Source organism: Eucalyptus grandis, chromosome 5 (assembly GCF_016545825.1).
Source record: "Eucalyptus grandis isolate ANBG69807.140 chromosome 5, ASM1654582v1, whole genome shotgun sequence".
NCBI lineage: Eukaryota > Viridiplantae > Streptophyta > Magnoliopsida > Myrtales > Myrtaceae > Eucalyptus > Eucalyptus grandis.
Genome location: NC_052616.1, coordinates 7684121 through 7699688, shown reverse-complemented (window position 1 = coordinate 7699688; position 15568 = coordinate 7684121). Strand labels below are relative to the sequence as shown.

Below are 15568 nucleotides of genomic sequence, written 5' to 3'. Positions count from 1 at the left end.
TTGACGTTTTAACGATTCCCATTTGCCTCTTTCTGACTATTTCCAAGTCCCAATGGACGAACCTTCCCAACAATAATTAACAAGGTAGGTTCCTCAGCACCCTTTGCAACAATTGAAAGGGAGGCGTGCATGAAAAGAAGCAACCAACCCAACCACCAGGTTGTTAGGACGTGAAATGGACAAGCACAAGATGGAAAGAGTACTAAAGAGGGAGGAGACGAGTTGTAATAATGGCGGATGTAACATGATGAAACATACTACCAACCGGAATTTGCATCCACCAGAAAATTCAGTTGCTTTGGCATCTGCGACTTTGATGAACAGATCATTACTTGAATACCAATCCAAGCGACCTCCTTAAACTTTTGGCTGTCAATCCTTAATCCTCCACATGATATAACTTAATTAGAGGGCTTCCATGGAAAAGGGGAAAAAGGAAAAACTTGTGCCATCCGACAATGCACGGCAAAAGATGCATCGTCATCTCCAAGTTTCTTATTGGCACACTGCAATTGCAATAACTCGCAGACGCTTCATATTGAAACCGAGGCTCAACTAAAAGGTCATCCCTAGATAGATGGAACAATGAAATTACCTATTCGCCGCACTGAGCAGTAGGGGTGGCAATGTCACTTTTGCACCGTATGAGCAATCATACTGCAGGTTATATTGCAGCCAGTACCCTACCCAGCACGCCGCAACAGGCATATTGCAAACCAACCCTCCATTCACCCGTTTGTCTTGAAAAGATTGGGTAAGAAATTGTATGCCTCTCTATAAAAAAAAGTCGGTCAATTCTATCTCCGCCAGCATTGATCCAATCTCATGACTAGATATTGGGAGACTATACACCTATTTATGAACACAGCAGCAGCACGACTATCCACAACAACTGTACATCGTGATCCTAACCTTCGCTGACCACTGCCGAGTTAAGGATGCTATGAAGGTGCAAAAAGTGCCTACTTAGCTCATTTTGTGATTTCGGAGTTCTCATCTAACTTGGACTTGATAACCGATTTCTGCCTTTCTAAAAATGGGATTTTAGCTTCAGTGCTTTTCTTAAAAGCATCCTCCAGTGGCTTGGTAGATTCTCGGGGACTAGCCAGCTGTTTCTCCACGCTTTCGAACTTCGTAGTGGCCCATGGTGCGGTACCCACACTTCTGGTGGAGCTTGGCCCATCTATTGTCAGCATCGACACTGCATCTCTAGATGCGTACCAGGAATGTCCACAAGCAATGCACTCCAGCTGAAATCAAAATTTCTAGTGTCTCAGCATTAAGTTTTAAAAATAAGGCAACGTTATCATTATCACAGAATTGTCGATTAACTGCAAGCAAAACCCTCAAGATGTAAGGTCATTTTTTAAGGTGCATTTGGATAAGGATTAAATTAAATGAAAGTGCAGAGAAAAACTAAAAGCAAGTTGAGAGAAAGATGCAAAGAAATTTTTATGCTATATGTAGCAGCCTATCCCCTTCCAACTTGAAATACATGACAATTCACTCAAAATGGAGCAGTGAACGAGTCTCTCCAGTTGTATGTGGCTCTAACTCCAAAGCAGGCAATCTGACTAAAATGACAATCACGCTGTGTATTAAAACCTCTGGGAAACAAAGCATCAGGAGGAAAATATCAGCAGCAACTTCAGTTAAGAAAGTGCAAGGTACTGTTGATACTGGAATTTTTTAGCCTTTATGATGAGGAATTTAAATACCCACAATCTTGACAACCTGTTTTCTTGTGTTCTTTGGCCCATTATAAAACACAAGCAGATATTTATTCCCCATTAAGACCAAGCAGGATCTGTTGTGGTGAATGCAACAACAGTCAGTGCACATATCATAGTTGTTTAGTAGCTGCCATACACTTTCAGTTAAATCAACCAGGATAAGACGGAACATATAGCCTCCACACAACACACACTGACCAGATATCACAGAATAAGTCCATGATGACCATAAGAGATCTGGCTCATAACAAAAGAAATAGCCCACCACCATATAGATTTAACTGTTACACTGATTTGTTCATGTTGAAATCTACTATAAAAACTTGTCCACTCAGAATGATTCATTGATCCAACGAAAGCTATAATAATTAATCAGCAAGGGAAAAATACCTGGTAACGATCTCCATGTCCAGCCTGGATGATGTCTCTCACACCAACTTTAAACTCGCTGCATCTAGAACAACGGGCATCTGTCATCTGCTCACCAGATAAAATAAGATAGCAATAAGTCACAGAGTTAAATTATAGCAGTACTGAATCTTCAGTAACCAGTTTTGAACTTCTGAGGATGATGGAAAAGTGACCTGCATGCACTCTGACTCCTCTGGCTCCTTTCTTGCCGTCTCCTCTGCAGTCAAGCCCTCCTGTGGTTTTTAAGGGGGGAGAATGAGCAGTCACTTGTCTAGTTTGAAAGAGCATAGAATGATGGTAATCATAAAGCACGAACTTGACTACACCATGTGATATCAGATACAAACATGCTAATTAATTCACTTGTGAATTAGCAACCACTAACAATATCCATTTCCACGGTAAAACAGCTGTGACCACGATGTAGGTGATTAGTTCATGAAATAATAATCATAATATAACAGAAACAATTCAAAACTTTGTAGAACGCCAATAGTAAATTCAATAAAGCCGAAGCTTTTCAAAGAGCCAAAGCTGAAGGTACAGCCTAGAAAAAAATGTTTATCTTCTAAGCCACAACTACCAATTTTTATGACTTTATCACAGCAAGTTGGATAAGCACCAGAAGCAAACTTCCTCCATAACAACATCTCGCTATATTTCTAGTTCTGAAAAATAGCAAGCACATGATATCAAGCAGACCACATCAAAATAAGTACTAAAGCACAACATTATGAAGTCAAGAACAGGTGTAATAGAAAAGAAATATGAGCTAGTGAAACAGACATGGTTAAACTGATACTCCCATGCATTACTCCACTTGTGATTTACTGACTAATGCATACAGGATCCATATAACAAAATCAAATTATTCCAAGATAATTTCTCTCCATATCAGCTCCTGAAATCATTTCATTGGTCAAAGCAAGGGTGAAAAATTCTTGTCACTTATTATTAGAGCTGCATGTGTGCAAAAATCAATTCATGAAAACTAAAACTTCATATAATAGCCCTCACTTTGTCCATTTGAAGAGTCAAAAGAAACAAATTACCACATGAAGGTTGTTGCATAGGAACAAAGATAAAGAATAATATTCTACAAAAAACAAAGTAACTAGAGTTTATAGGCCAATCTAGATGCAACCAGGAGCCTAAATGATGCTATTGGTGGGAACGGAAATTTCTTTTTTACCAATAATTGACATATTGGCATATATAAAGCTAGCCATCCAGTTTGATAATATGAACACTGGAACTTAACAATAGATAGAATACCTTCAACTCGCTGGGCGACATGTTCAGTATCTTGGAAGGTTCCAATTCTCCATTTAATAAACGGCGGGCTAGAAGCGCATTACCCTGCAAGAAGAAAAAAAAAGTATAGAAATCACATTTATACCATTCTCAGGAAAACTTATACAGCAAAGGGCACAGACAAATCACTGAGCTTTTCCTGCATGGATGTGTGCCCAGAATTCGGTTAGAATGCTATTGATTTTTCCATAACAGGCCGAACAATTTCTTACCTTCAGATTGAACAACAACTGCCTCAACTTCTGATTATATTTCTGAAAATCTGATGAAAGGGTTTGATGTGAAGCCTTCTCAAGGGCAGTTACTGCTGACACCGCAGCATCTGGCCAAATTAAAGGATGCTCAACCTAAAAGCAAATAAAAATAACATCACAAGTTCAACATCTCTATCATCATCCACTCCCAAAGTGAAACTTAATTTAGTTGAAAAAATGTCATCCATACCTTCACTTTCTGTTCTTGAGATCCATTGACTCCTTCAGAACATTTAGTTTCATTTTCATCATTAGTTCCTTCAGAAGTGCAAACATACTGTACTGCCTGAAGAAGCCTCTCTAACCATTTATCACGAGCACTTTCCCCAGTCAGTTCATTAGACTTGACTAAAATGGCATAGTATTCAGAGGTGTTACTTGTGCAACTTCCTGGTGTTTCAGCTTTGAAGTGTTGATCTGATTTGGCCGTTAAATCTTCCTCTCTAGAGACATCCAAAGGGGACATGTTCCTTCGTCGGAAGCTCCTTTTTCTCTTCAACTGATCTTCCTGATCAGCATGAGCATCCTCTGTATCAATGTCTGGAAGATCTCCCAAGCGTTGTAAGGTTTTCTGAACGAGAAGATCTATCTCATGCTGTTTGTTGTCTTCATAATCCTTATCAGTCAACTTCCACAACTTCCTTTCAACGGTGTCATAAACTTTTTGCACTATGAAACCAGGATTTTGTTTTCGATTAGGAAGTTGCTTGTGAATTGGCACGAAGTGGACCACACACTTGTGCATCACAGATTCTGCAGGAACCTCATCCCGATGGAAACTATAGAAAAGCTGTCTAGTGTCCCGTGACTGCCAACTCCCACCTCCCTTTTTCTCTGCCTCTTCAGGGCGGTAGAACCATTGCCCAGTAACCATCACACTTCCTTTTGTCGTTTGTGCAATATCCTGTATAATCAGATGATCAGAGCTTAACTGAATACTACTTGACAAAACATAATAGCAATCAAGGGTACAAACTTTTCTAGGACAGTTGTCAAAGAAACAAAGTTTTCACAAGATAATAAAGAGAGAAGGCAAAATTCAAGTAAAGAAAAGAAATCAACCACCATAATGGAGAAATATTCACCTAGGAATAAGGCCAATGCCCACGTAACAAAAGCCCCTACGGAGGGAGCTGATGGATAAATAGAGGAGAGAGAGATATATACCATCATCTAATTTGATTCGTTATTGTTAAAAGTGGGGCAAACTTAAACAAATAATGCATCGAGCATTACACAAAAACTCACACTATTCTTCATAATATAGCAGTCCTTGTAGAACGAAGCTCTTGAACAAGCATCTAGTCATAAGGACAACCTAAAGTCTGACATCCACTCTTCTGATTAAACTCATAGGGAAGTCAAAACCCAATCCCCAACTAATCCGTTCCATACTGCCATTTATCAGCTTCTTCAGAATCCACAGAAAACTGCAGGCTGAATCTAATTCAGTAGCTGCAAAAGTCCTTGATACACACATAACATCCAAAGATCACCGGTCCTTATTACATGTGATACACAGAAGAAGATATGTTTGACATTGTTCAAGATTCTGCATGTTTGTTCAACAACATACCGTTCCTCAGAACTTCCAATGCTAACTCACAATGATAACCATTCAAAATTAAAGTGATGAAACTCTAAATTAAATTAACATGATCACTAATACTTTTTACATAACTTGGAGTGAGTTTTCTGAGACCAAACAGCGAGATTAGGAGGCACTAAACAAGAATGGAGGGATTGAATAGTTACCTTGATAATAGCCACATAAGGTTTTTGATCTTTTTCAGCAGGGACTAGAAGTACAGGATCCTCCTGAATGATAACCATGATACAATAAGAAGAAAAGTTAACCAAAAGTTTGAAGAAGAAGGAAAGTAAAGACTTCCAATTTGATTAGAGGGAAGCAGTGAAGATTTTTCCAAAGAGGATTATATCATTTAAGTTGTCTAAGCATTTATCCTGGATTACAACATCAAACAAGACTGAATACAACATCAAACAAGACTGAACAAACAAGCAAACAAACGTCAACAAGTGATCTGAAGTGAAAAGGAAAACCCAAGAAAATAGGTTTACTAGATTAAGAAAAGCAAGAGATATATCTTTCAGTGAATTACACGGCCTAAGTGATCATCCTGACCAAAGGAATGCAATGTGCTGAAAAAGGAGACATCATGACACCGTAGTCGAAGCTATCTTTTCCACTAAACCAAAGAAAAAAAGAAGGCAAAATTTGATGTGCTGAAAAGCCAATTCTCAGTAGACCAACACAAAACCCGTGAAGAACCTAAAACAACACAAGAGAGAGAGAGAAAACCGAACAATCCCATCCGATGTAGAAATCACCGAGTGAAAACCCTAAAAACCTTATGGAGAGGAACCAGTTCCAGGCCTCCCTTCAACACCTCATCAAGCAGCGAATTGACGAGCTTCCCATCTTCAAACGAACACATACATCACTCCATTCAATTTACAGTAACCAGATAGCGAACGGAGGAGAAAGAAAAAAAAGAGAGCAAGTACTCACGAGCTCGTATTGATTCCCATCGAATTCGAACCCCTCGTAGTGGCTCCTCCGCCCCCTCCCCTTCCCGGAAAACCTAATCGCCTCGCCGATCGGCTTCGCGTCCTCGTCGGGCTCCTCCTCCTCCTCCGCGTCCTCCTCTTCCTCCTCTTCCTCCTCCTCCTCCTCCTTCTTCCTCTTCCTCTTCACATTGCTCTTCGTATCCTTCCCCTCTCGCCCGCCCTCCTGATCAGCCCCGGGCTCGCCGCCGCCGCCGCCGCCGCCTCCGCCTCCTCCGTCCGCCGCCGCCTCCTCCTCGTCCGCGAGCTTCACCAGCTTCCGGCGCTTGCCCCTGGAGTCGGCCTCGCTCTCCGCGGGATTCTTCGAGGAGCGGGTGACCCGCTTCCGGGACTGCGGCTCGTCCTCCTCCTCGTCGCTCGTCGGGAACTGCGCGAACCTCCGATTCCTCATTCCGGCGCCGTCGACCCAATGGAACGGATCGGATTGCGCGAACTGGGTGCGATCAAATTTTCGATTTTGCGAAGCCGAGCGCCTGCGCTCGTGTAGAGAGAGAGAGAGAGATACGAAGGTTCGAGTGCGTCCGGAATGGCGGTGACGCGACAGAGTCGTGAGTACACGAAAGCTTCGAACGGCGTCGGTTGCGCCAGCAGAATGCTAAAGTTCGGATCTTTGATCTTGGTTTTTTTTTTTTTTTTTTTTTGCCCTGCAATTCTTCTTTTCCGTGAATTATTCAAATTAACCTTCCCACAAAAGAAAAGAAAAGGAAAGAAAAAGAAAATTACATTGTATGATCTAATCTTAATATAGATATGATTCTACTAAAGATACTTCTTTTTTTTTTTGAGAAAAAGAATTGCAATTTACATGTAAAGTTGATATCAATATTATTGCTCTTGGTTGAGTACATCTATGCACCAATATGGAGAGCTTGTCCAAAAGAATTTATAATAGGAGAGGAATGAGTCAATTTTGTCAAAATGATTCATTATGATATGTAATAGTTTAGATGATTAGTAGAATTTTGAAGATTGAGTCAATTTAAACTCTCGATTTCTCCCCATGATTATTAGTCTTATTTCTCATGATGATTGTAAATTTAAAGTGATTTCGAGTTGATTTAATAATTGTTTTACATAAAATCACAATCTTCGTGAGGATAGGAATATACATAAAATCAGAGTCTTCGTGAGGATAGGAATATACATCTCTTTAACGATTCTTATTTTTCGGAAGATATTATTCCTTATCGACCAGTATTATAAACTACCTCATCCTTGACGTGGAAGAATCTTATCCTTTTTCATCATAGCACCCCTAGACAGAACTTATTCTCCGGCCATCATACATGGATTCGGATGTCAGGAAGACGTCGAAAACTACATTAGAAGCAAATAATAATATGCAGCAGATGATTGATATTTAGCAGGAGACCATCTTTCGCACGGAGAGGAAGACTATCGATTTCTTGTGGGTCGTGTATCCAAAGTTCAAGCAAGGGATATGATAAATTGACATCATCTTACCAGAAATGTCAATTTACGGAACATAGATTTATGGCACCATAAAGCAACAGAGAACTTTATTGAAAGAGAGAAATAGAGAACGCTGCTAGAGAAACAGTCGGTTAATTCAACATGAACAAATGAACCATTGTGCTGTACATAAGTTACAGGCACTAGCAACTATCTCTCTCAAAACTATAGCAATTCACCCTTTCAACTATGGAGAAGTCTCTGTATAAAATGACAGCCGCCCAACACACTACCGAAAAATGCCTCGATTCGGGACATTCACTACTTACACATTGTACCAGGGCACACCTCTCATGGAATGCCTGCTTTGCCTCGGCACACAGAACGGATCATCCTAACTGGGAATGTGAAAAAAGAATGCTTCAAGATGACATGTATTAACCGACCATATACACGGGCTCTGAGGTATATGTGCAGTTCAACTCAATGGTTTTTTTTTTCTGTGTTTGATTAGTATCTGTTTACTCAAGTGAGCAACCAGCAGGTTCATTCTGTTTTAAAGCTTTTCTTTCTTTACAGGAATATCTCTATGCTGTTTCGAATTAATGTTGAATTTGCAGTTTCCAGGTCATGCGCCAGCATTCCTTTTGCTTTCGAGGACGGAACCTTCTTCAAGTGCCACTTGTGCCTCGTTGTCCCTCCCCATCATAAAAAGAGCTACAGCTTGCAGATAGGATGCTATGTGCCAGACGGGAGATATCACCTGAGCTTGCATTGCGTCATCAAATGCTTCTTGCAGCATGTTGCTCATGAGATGAGATAGACTGCGCCGTGCATAAACAGTTGGGGACACCATCGTTCCGACTTCAATGAACTGAAAATTGAATGAAACAATGAGATTCATGATGAATGTGCCTTCAGATTCACTGAACGTCACACCAACATTAAACCTACTGGATAGCAAGGAGAATCATCATAAGCTGTGCATTCTAAAGGGGCTGTAGCTTAAATTTATCAGGTCAAATGAAAACTGAAGGGCAACCATACCCAGTTGTATTCACAATTCACGGAAAAAGTATAAACTAGCAACATTGAAGGATGCCTGTCACAGAACTAGTAGCTCAAATTGTAAAAGACACCGGTAAACATGAACAAACACTTAAGTACAAACACAAACACATTCTCCTATCCAGCCAAAACATGTAAGCCCTAATTTCTCCAAAAGGGTGACTTTATTATATATTAGTTATTGATCATTATTCGATACCTTATAAATCAAAAAAGAAGATCGCAATAACCTGAGTATAGCAGTCAATTGCAGCTCTAAAATCTTTATGCCGGAAAGCAGCATCACCCTTCTTCTTTGAGTTCAGAGTATCCTGCACCTGGTTGGTCCACATCTGGAATGAAAGCTGCACATTACAATAATTGGGGTTAAACACCAGTCATGGTGCAGCAGGACAAAATGGAGAGTCCAGCAATTTTAAGAGATGGGACAGGCACGGGACATGTAAATGATATTTGATATGAAGCCCGACTCGCAACATGTAATTACTGTCTGCATTGTGACTTGTTATAGAGAGTAAAAATAAATAGAAAGCCAATAGCAGCGATAGGTTCATTTCTTGGTCAAGTGACAGCAAAGAGAGGTTATTTTCCAGCAACATATTGTTGTCTAAGATGCATTTTACCCTGGGTAATTCACTTGACATCATATACTAACAGAATAGTAGCATTTCTAATCAAAACCAGTGTGTTATCTTATCTAATGAGAGGGATGGAATGAGAAGCAGGCTAGAAAATCCTCTCCAGGATAACTTTATGCAAGGTCCTACAGTACCCAGATGATGCAGTAACAGACCTTATGTCCCCTATCTAATCAGAAACTAACCTCTGTAGCTGCTCCTTCATCATCTTTATATCCAAGTTTTTCTAAGACCTCATGTATGGCAGTCAAGTCCTTCCTGGAACATGCCTCACCAAGAGCTGATAGGGTTAGGGATGAATCACCATGGTGGATGCCCATCAACACATGAGAAGGGACCTGAAGAGAAGAGTGATTAATTAAAGCTCAACCCAGCAAAATCAGGGGGAAAACATACCGCACTTGCTAGTCAGTGTAGTGTATCATTGCATACCATCATAAAGATTAGAAGGGATGAGAGGATAAGGTGTAGTTACATATCATTGATTCCAAGAAATTATTGCTCACTCCCCAGCCCAAAGCACACGCCCATGCACACACATGTGCAAACCATCCTATACGCACACTCACATTGCTTTTATGATCTTCCAAGTTTATAGTTTTTTTTTTTTTTTTTTTTTTTGGTAAGGCCTTCCAAGTTTATAGTTAAACATACGTGCAACTGAAAAAATGTGACCTTTAACTTTTAAGGATGTACAGCATTCACATTTTCTTCATGCTTATACTAATTACTATTCCAGTTATTTAGCTGCTGTTCTCTCGACATGGAAATTCTTTAGATAGCTCTGAACTATAATTTCTTTTACATTGCACTGCGCATGATGGCAACATTCTTGAAGATATTGGGGAAACTAAAATTACCAACCTCTATATCCTTCTGAAGAGGAACCAGAACAGCAACTAGGGACTTTGGATTTGGCCGCTCCCGGGGTTCATATTGTAAACAACGTGAAGCTAACCGCAATAAAGCTGTGCGATCATCTTCTGAAAATTGACCTTCCAGGCATGAATCCGTGAGCATCTGAACGTTCTTGTCCCGTATTAGATCAAGTGCCTGATTACAAATTAAGCAAGTTTTAGGATAGGAATTTATACAATCACTGTAATTTTGATTCGGACAGCATAATATTGGCTAAAAATGGGTCAAAACCAAAGATTTTGGTTTAATGTGATGTCAGAAGGCAGCCGCTTAAGCCGTCACGGTGAGATAACAGCGACCAAATTACTGAATAGACTCTGACACCAGGTCAATATGATTTACAGCACACTATGTGCAATCATTAGCATGTGAATGAACTTTGAGGAGACCTGCTATGTGAAATATATTGTGCTGTACTCACTGCTCCTTTTTTTTTCAAGCAAAATTAAAATGTTTTTATCTCATGGCACTTGAACCAACTTCAAACCCTGCAGAGTACCAGCCTGTTTTAACTACCACCACTTATTCTGGCAAAAAAGGAAAGGAAAGGAAAACTAACACCACTAAAAAAAAGAGCTCATCTGCAGGTATCTAAAATTTGTAATAACTTGATGAGGAACCAGTTTTTGACTTTGATAACCGTACACATTTATCAAAGAAACACAATCAGAGTATTCTTTGTGTCCTCTTTGGGTTTAAAAATTAACTACAACATGACCTACTCCTAAACTCACTTTTATAATAAAAGAAATAACAAGGAGTGATAAATTTGCTTAGTCGCAATTGCCTTCTTCAGGAAGCAACTTACACGGCTTGGAGGAATCTTCTTTCCACTAACAAGGTCTAGCAAAACAGTACCAAAGCTAAACATCACACTTTCAGGAACGACGCGTCCTGCAGAACACAAGGATGATACAATAACTCATCAATGAAAATTTATGGTCCACCTGATCAGTGTCGAGAGGCATGTCCAACGCATTAATGGTGAACAACATCCTTTTGTTGCAATAACCATCAAGAAGAGTCAGATAGCAATCTGTATTAGTTTTTCAAACTAAAAATTTAGAGAAGAACACATGATGATCATAAGTCTCTGAAGACACTCGTAAAGAGCTCAATCCATTTCATCAGCCTTTCCTCCTCCAGAGTGACCTCAAAATCACCAGTATATTACCGAATATTCAAGTGCATCCATTACTTGACAGCTTGAACAGCTGTTAAATCTCTTAAAGAGTAAAAAGAATGGCACTTGATAGACAAGCTTACACATGTCCATACCATTTATGTCCAAATACAAAAGCAACTGCTTCATTTAGAGTCAGAAAGGGCCTGTCACACATTTACATGCATTTTTCATACCTGTCCTCAGATACTCAGGAGGAGCAAAGGCCAAGTTTGTACTGTAGCTTTTTCCAGTTTTGCTGTTCTTCATAAGACCAAACGATGAAAGTCTAGGGTTGCCCTCCTGAGAAATGGCATTTTGTAAGATTATATTGTATTAACTTGATTGTAGCTGAAAACTTCATGCTTACCCCATCAAAAAGGATTCTATAAGCATTCAGATCATGATAAAGATCATGTCCTTTGCTAGTACAATATTCTAAAGCTTGTGCAAGATACAAAGCCACCCTTAGCCGCATTGCCCATTTCATGGGCTGTGTATCCCCTGAGTCAAAACATACTCCAAATTCAGTCTTCCATTATGTACCAACTCTCTTAAAAGGTTAAAGAAAACAATGAAACCAAATGCAGAAAGAAAGGAGAATGTTGCTAAAAAGGATAATACTGTACCGGGGACTAAAAATTGCCAGTACCCAAAACCAGTTTCACCTAGGTCCAGTTATCTCATATAAACAGGCCAAAGAATTTGACTGGGCTAACACTGAGGAGTGATGAGGAGAAAGGAAACACAAAAGTTCAAAGAAATGATTTTTTTCTAAAGAAAAAATCCACGTTAAAAATTAATAAAATGTAAGACATCCATTTGGAGATGCCAAGGTCGAAATCACCCAAATAGAGGGACACGCACGCACGAACACATATTATCAATTGAACACCATTTACAACTTCATTGACAATTACCAATATATGGAGTGGATACCCAAAACGAGAGGTACTGATAGACGGCTCGAGTAGAACAAGTTAGACATTTTAGATTCACAGGTATATATGTATATGAAGGAAAATGAATCAATGTAGCCATGAGACACAAACTTACAATGAAAAAGATGTTTTGGTAATGTGTCATTGGGCATATATTCCGCAACGAGTAACCTCTCATCACCTTCACAGCAGCAACCAATTAAATTTGCCAACCTTTGGTTACGGAGCTGCCCAACAGCTCTTGATTCTTCCTATAATATAAGATTAGAACTCAGTCACAGGTAGCCAGAAAAATGCTCCATTGTAAATTTTTTTAACTTTAGGTCGCTCGGACGTCAGCATGACACAGCCATGGGCTCCCATAGAGCCAAAGCGACTAAAATTTATTATTGCAGCACTATATTGAAACTTCACCAGTCAGAGTGACTGGCATAACAAAAATATCTTCAGGACCGAATCATAGTAATTTTATATTAGAGGGAGACACAACATACAATGAACTGCCTGGCATCAGGCCAAGATGATCTGTTAAAGCGCTTTACAGCAATTCGCACTTGATTTTCCAGTTTTCCTTTGTAGACCACATTTGGCGCCTTTTCCCCATGTTCAGACACAATGTTTTCAACAGCAAACCAAGATGTTGCCTTCCTGAGCTGATCAAACGTGTATTCTTGAAAAGGAGGCAAACCATCAAGTTCAACTTTCTGCTCATCTTCTGCACACAGACGACATTCTCACTTACCACAATTGATCAAACCAGTAAATGAACAAAGTAGAAACATAATCCACTCACCAATGCCCTTGACCTCAGGGGCTGCTGAACCTTGTTCTGAACCTTGGAAACAGACGAATAGCTTGGAGCACTTACAACCCATCCCGGTTACAGATTTCAACAAAGAGCAACAGCAAATCTTGAAGATCCAGCATTTACTAGAACTTTTAAGCACAAGTTCCAATCAGTAGCTTGAAACACAATCCTCACTTACTCAAGAAATTGTTATCAACAAAACGGGTAGCAATATCTTAAAATCAAACGTCAAAAGCTTATAGTTCCCAGTTCATAACCTTGACCAAATTCAACAACGACTGTGACTAAACCGTGCCCATTCTGCACTCAAAGTTCTTCACGAACAGAGTTAACATGCAGATGCTTATACCAAGTTCAATTCACATATCTACACCCACCCATCAAAGAGCTCAAGAAGAAGTGAAGCCTTGAACTCGACATTTCAAGTTCTTTCGTACGTAACGAAAATTTTCTCAAACTCCTAAATCATCCAGACCCAGCACATTCCTAAACTCACTCGTTCTCCACTGCAAACCCAGCGCGCTACTCAACCAAGTCCCCCCCCGATTCTTTTCATCAATCTCCACCGAACCCAGAGCCCAGTCAACAGAAGCCAGCGCTCTAGGCGACTTTGACGAGCATCACCGCCTCAACCCAAGACGACCCAGAAGCTAAAAAACGACAGAAAGCAAGGTGCAGGATAAAAAGCAAGGCGAAAGAGCTTCAGAGAGGACCTGAAGCGACGATCCCTCGCAGAAAGAGAGAGTGGACAGCGGGCGAAAGTCGCTCTCACTGTTCAGCCTTCAATCTCCATTCATTTCCTCCCTTGCCTCGATTCCAATTCGAACCCAGAAACGGCAAGCGAGCGTTGAGTTTGAACGCTTTGACAAAATCGGATTTTGAAGGATTCCAAAAGGAAAGATGGATAGAGAGAGAAAGAGATGGAGATGGAGATGGAGAAAGGAGTAGGAGGAGAAGGAGGACGGAAATGGAATCGTTGAGAGTGGGGGTGTCTTGAGATTTAATATTTTTTTTTAATTTCCTTTTTCCTCTTTTTATGAATTTTTTTTTTTTTTGCCGGGCAATCGCCTCCATATTTTCCTCCCTTTTTCTGTTGCTCGTTTTTAATTTCTTTTGGCAATTTCCACCGACATGACAACCTTCGGTTTTTTTTTTTTTTCTCCAATTTTTCCTGCCCGCGGGTCCCACCCATCGGTTACCGGACCATTAACTGCTAACAAATTTCGAAAAAAAAAAACAATTTGGAAAATGAAATGAGAAAAGAAAAAAGAATATTAAGTGAAAAATGCGTGTTGAATTCGGCTTGGAAAAGAAATTTTTACGGTAGTCTTTTGGAAATTTCATATGGGGAAGTCGAGTTGGTCAAACTTGACCTCGCGTATATCCGTTGGTATGTAAGCCGCGACTTGATTTGAATGAGTCCTAGAAGGTTCATTTTGCATGACTAAACAATGGCCAAAGATTCAATCGATTGGCCATTCCCCTTTCCGGCTGTTGCATATGAGGATTATTATGCGTTACGACGGTTTAAAATGAGTCACTCCGGCGTTATTCTTCTTCATCTTGGTCCAAACGTTTCAAAAAATACATGATTTTGCTAGCTTTCATTGGTCGTTTTAGGTCTAAAGAGTCATGATAATCGGTGTCGTGACGTGTTTGATTGAGTTGCAGGAGCGTTACTTTTGTGTGATTGACTAAAAGATTTGTTTCGATTAGTCTTTTCTCTAATTCTCTACTTGGTCATTGCGTCTCACGAGTACTTACCACATATTAAATGAATATCATAACGTTATTCTATACCTTATAGAGGGGAAAAAGATTCGATCGACTAACCTACTCTTTAATTCCTGACCCATTTCGAATTTATGTTAACATTTCCTATATTGATTCTTTATTTAGGAGTTCGTGTCCATTTGATACTTTGGCTCAGTTACCAAATGATAACATCGGCACTATCATGTTTTCTTGAAATTAGAATTTCTAATCCAAGACACTACAAATTTACTTGGCATCATTGCTATGGATTGCAATAGATTGAGTGAGATGTAGAACGAGTTTATTAATTGTCATAAGAGCTTTGACCGGTTGAATTTGCCTCTTTTTCTTCCTTATTTCTCTTTCTTTTTCAATAATCTATAGAAGCACGATTACTTGAACACTTTCGATATCCTATAGGCCCGTGAATCAGTCAAGTCGAGGCTCATCTTCCTTTCTTCCTTATCTTACAAGCATTGCAATAAAAACGATAGCATTTATTCAGGGGGGAAAATAAAGGAGGGAAGAAAAAGAGAAGAGGGCGGGCATTTAAATCAAGAGCAA

At 39.8% G+C, this 15568-nt stretch overlaps 2 protein-coding genes across 4 annotated transcripts; both read right to left on the bottom strand.

The window, feature by feature from the left end:
• Positions 1 to 551: 551 nt before the first annotated feature.
• Positions 552 to 6874, bottom strand: LOC104446025. The gene is made up of 8 exons (XM_018874799.2): positions 6246 to 6874; positions 5468 to 5530; positions 3903 to 4616; positions 3671 to 3805; positions 3420 to 3503; positions 2318 to 2377; positions 2124 to 2210; positions 552 to 1250 (listed from the first exon to the last, which is right to left on the bottom strand). The coding sequence occupies exons 1-8, from the start codon at positions 6690 to 6692 to the stop codon at positions 972 to 974; spliced, it is 1869 nt and encodes a 622-aa protein (XP_018730344.2). The 5' UTR covers positions 6693 to 6874; the 3' UTR covers positions 552 to 971.
• A 974-nt stretch (positions 6875 to 7848) lies between these two features.
• On the bottom strand, positions 7849 to 14222 carry LOC104443804 (serine/threonine-protein kinase BSK7). 3 transcript variants are annotated; one of them, XM_010057332.3, is made up of 11 exons: positions 13963 to 14222; positions 13235 to 13380; positions 12936 to 13156; positions 12557 to 12692; positions 11871 to 12004; positions 11698 to 11803; positions 11147 to 11232; positions 10285 to 10473; positions 9606 to 9758; positions 9013 to 9126; positions 7849 to 8588 (listed from the first exon to the last, which is right to left on the bottom strand). In XM_010057332.3, the coding sequence occupies exons 2-11, from the start codon at positions 13314 to 13316 to the stop codon at positions 8343 to 8345; spliced, it is 1467 nt and encodes a 488-aa protein (XP_010055634.2). In that variant the 5' UTR covers positions 13317 to 13380; positions 13963 to 14222; the 3' UTR covers positions 7849 to 8342. The 3 variants fall into 3 exon arrangements, with proteins under 3 accessions (XP_010055634.2, XP_010055633.2, XP_010055635.2); XM_010057331.2 differs by having other exon boundaries at positions 13235 to 13377; XM_010057333.3 differs by having other exon boundaries at positions 13235 to 13371.
• Positions 14223 to 15568: the final 1346 nt, after the last annotated feature.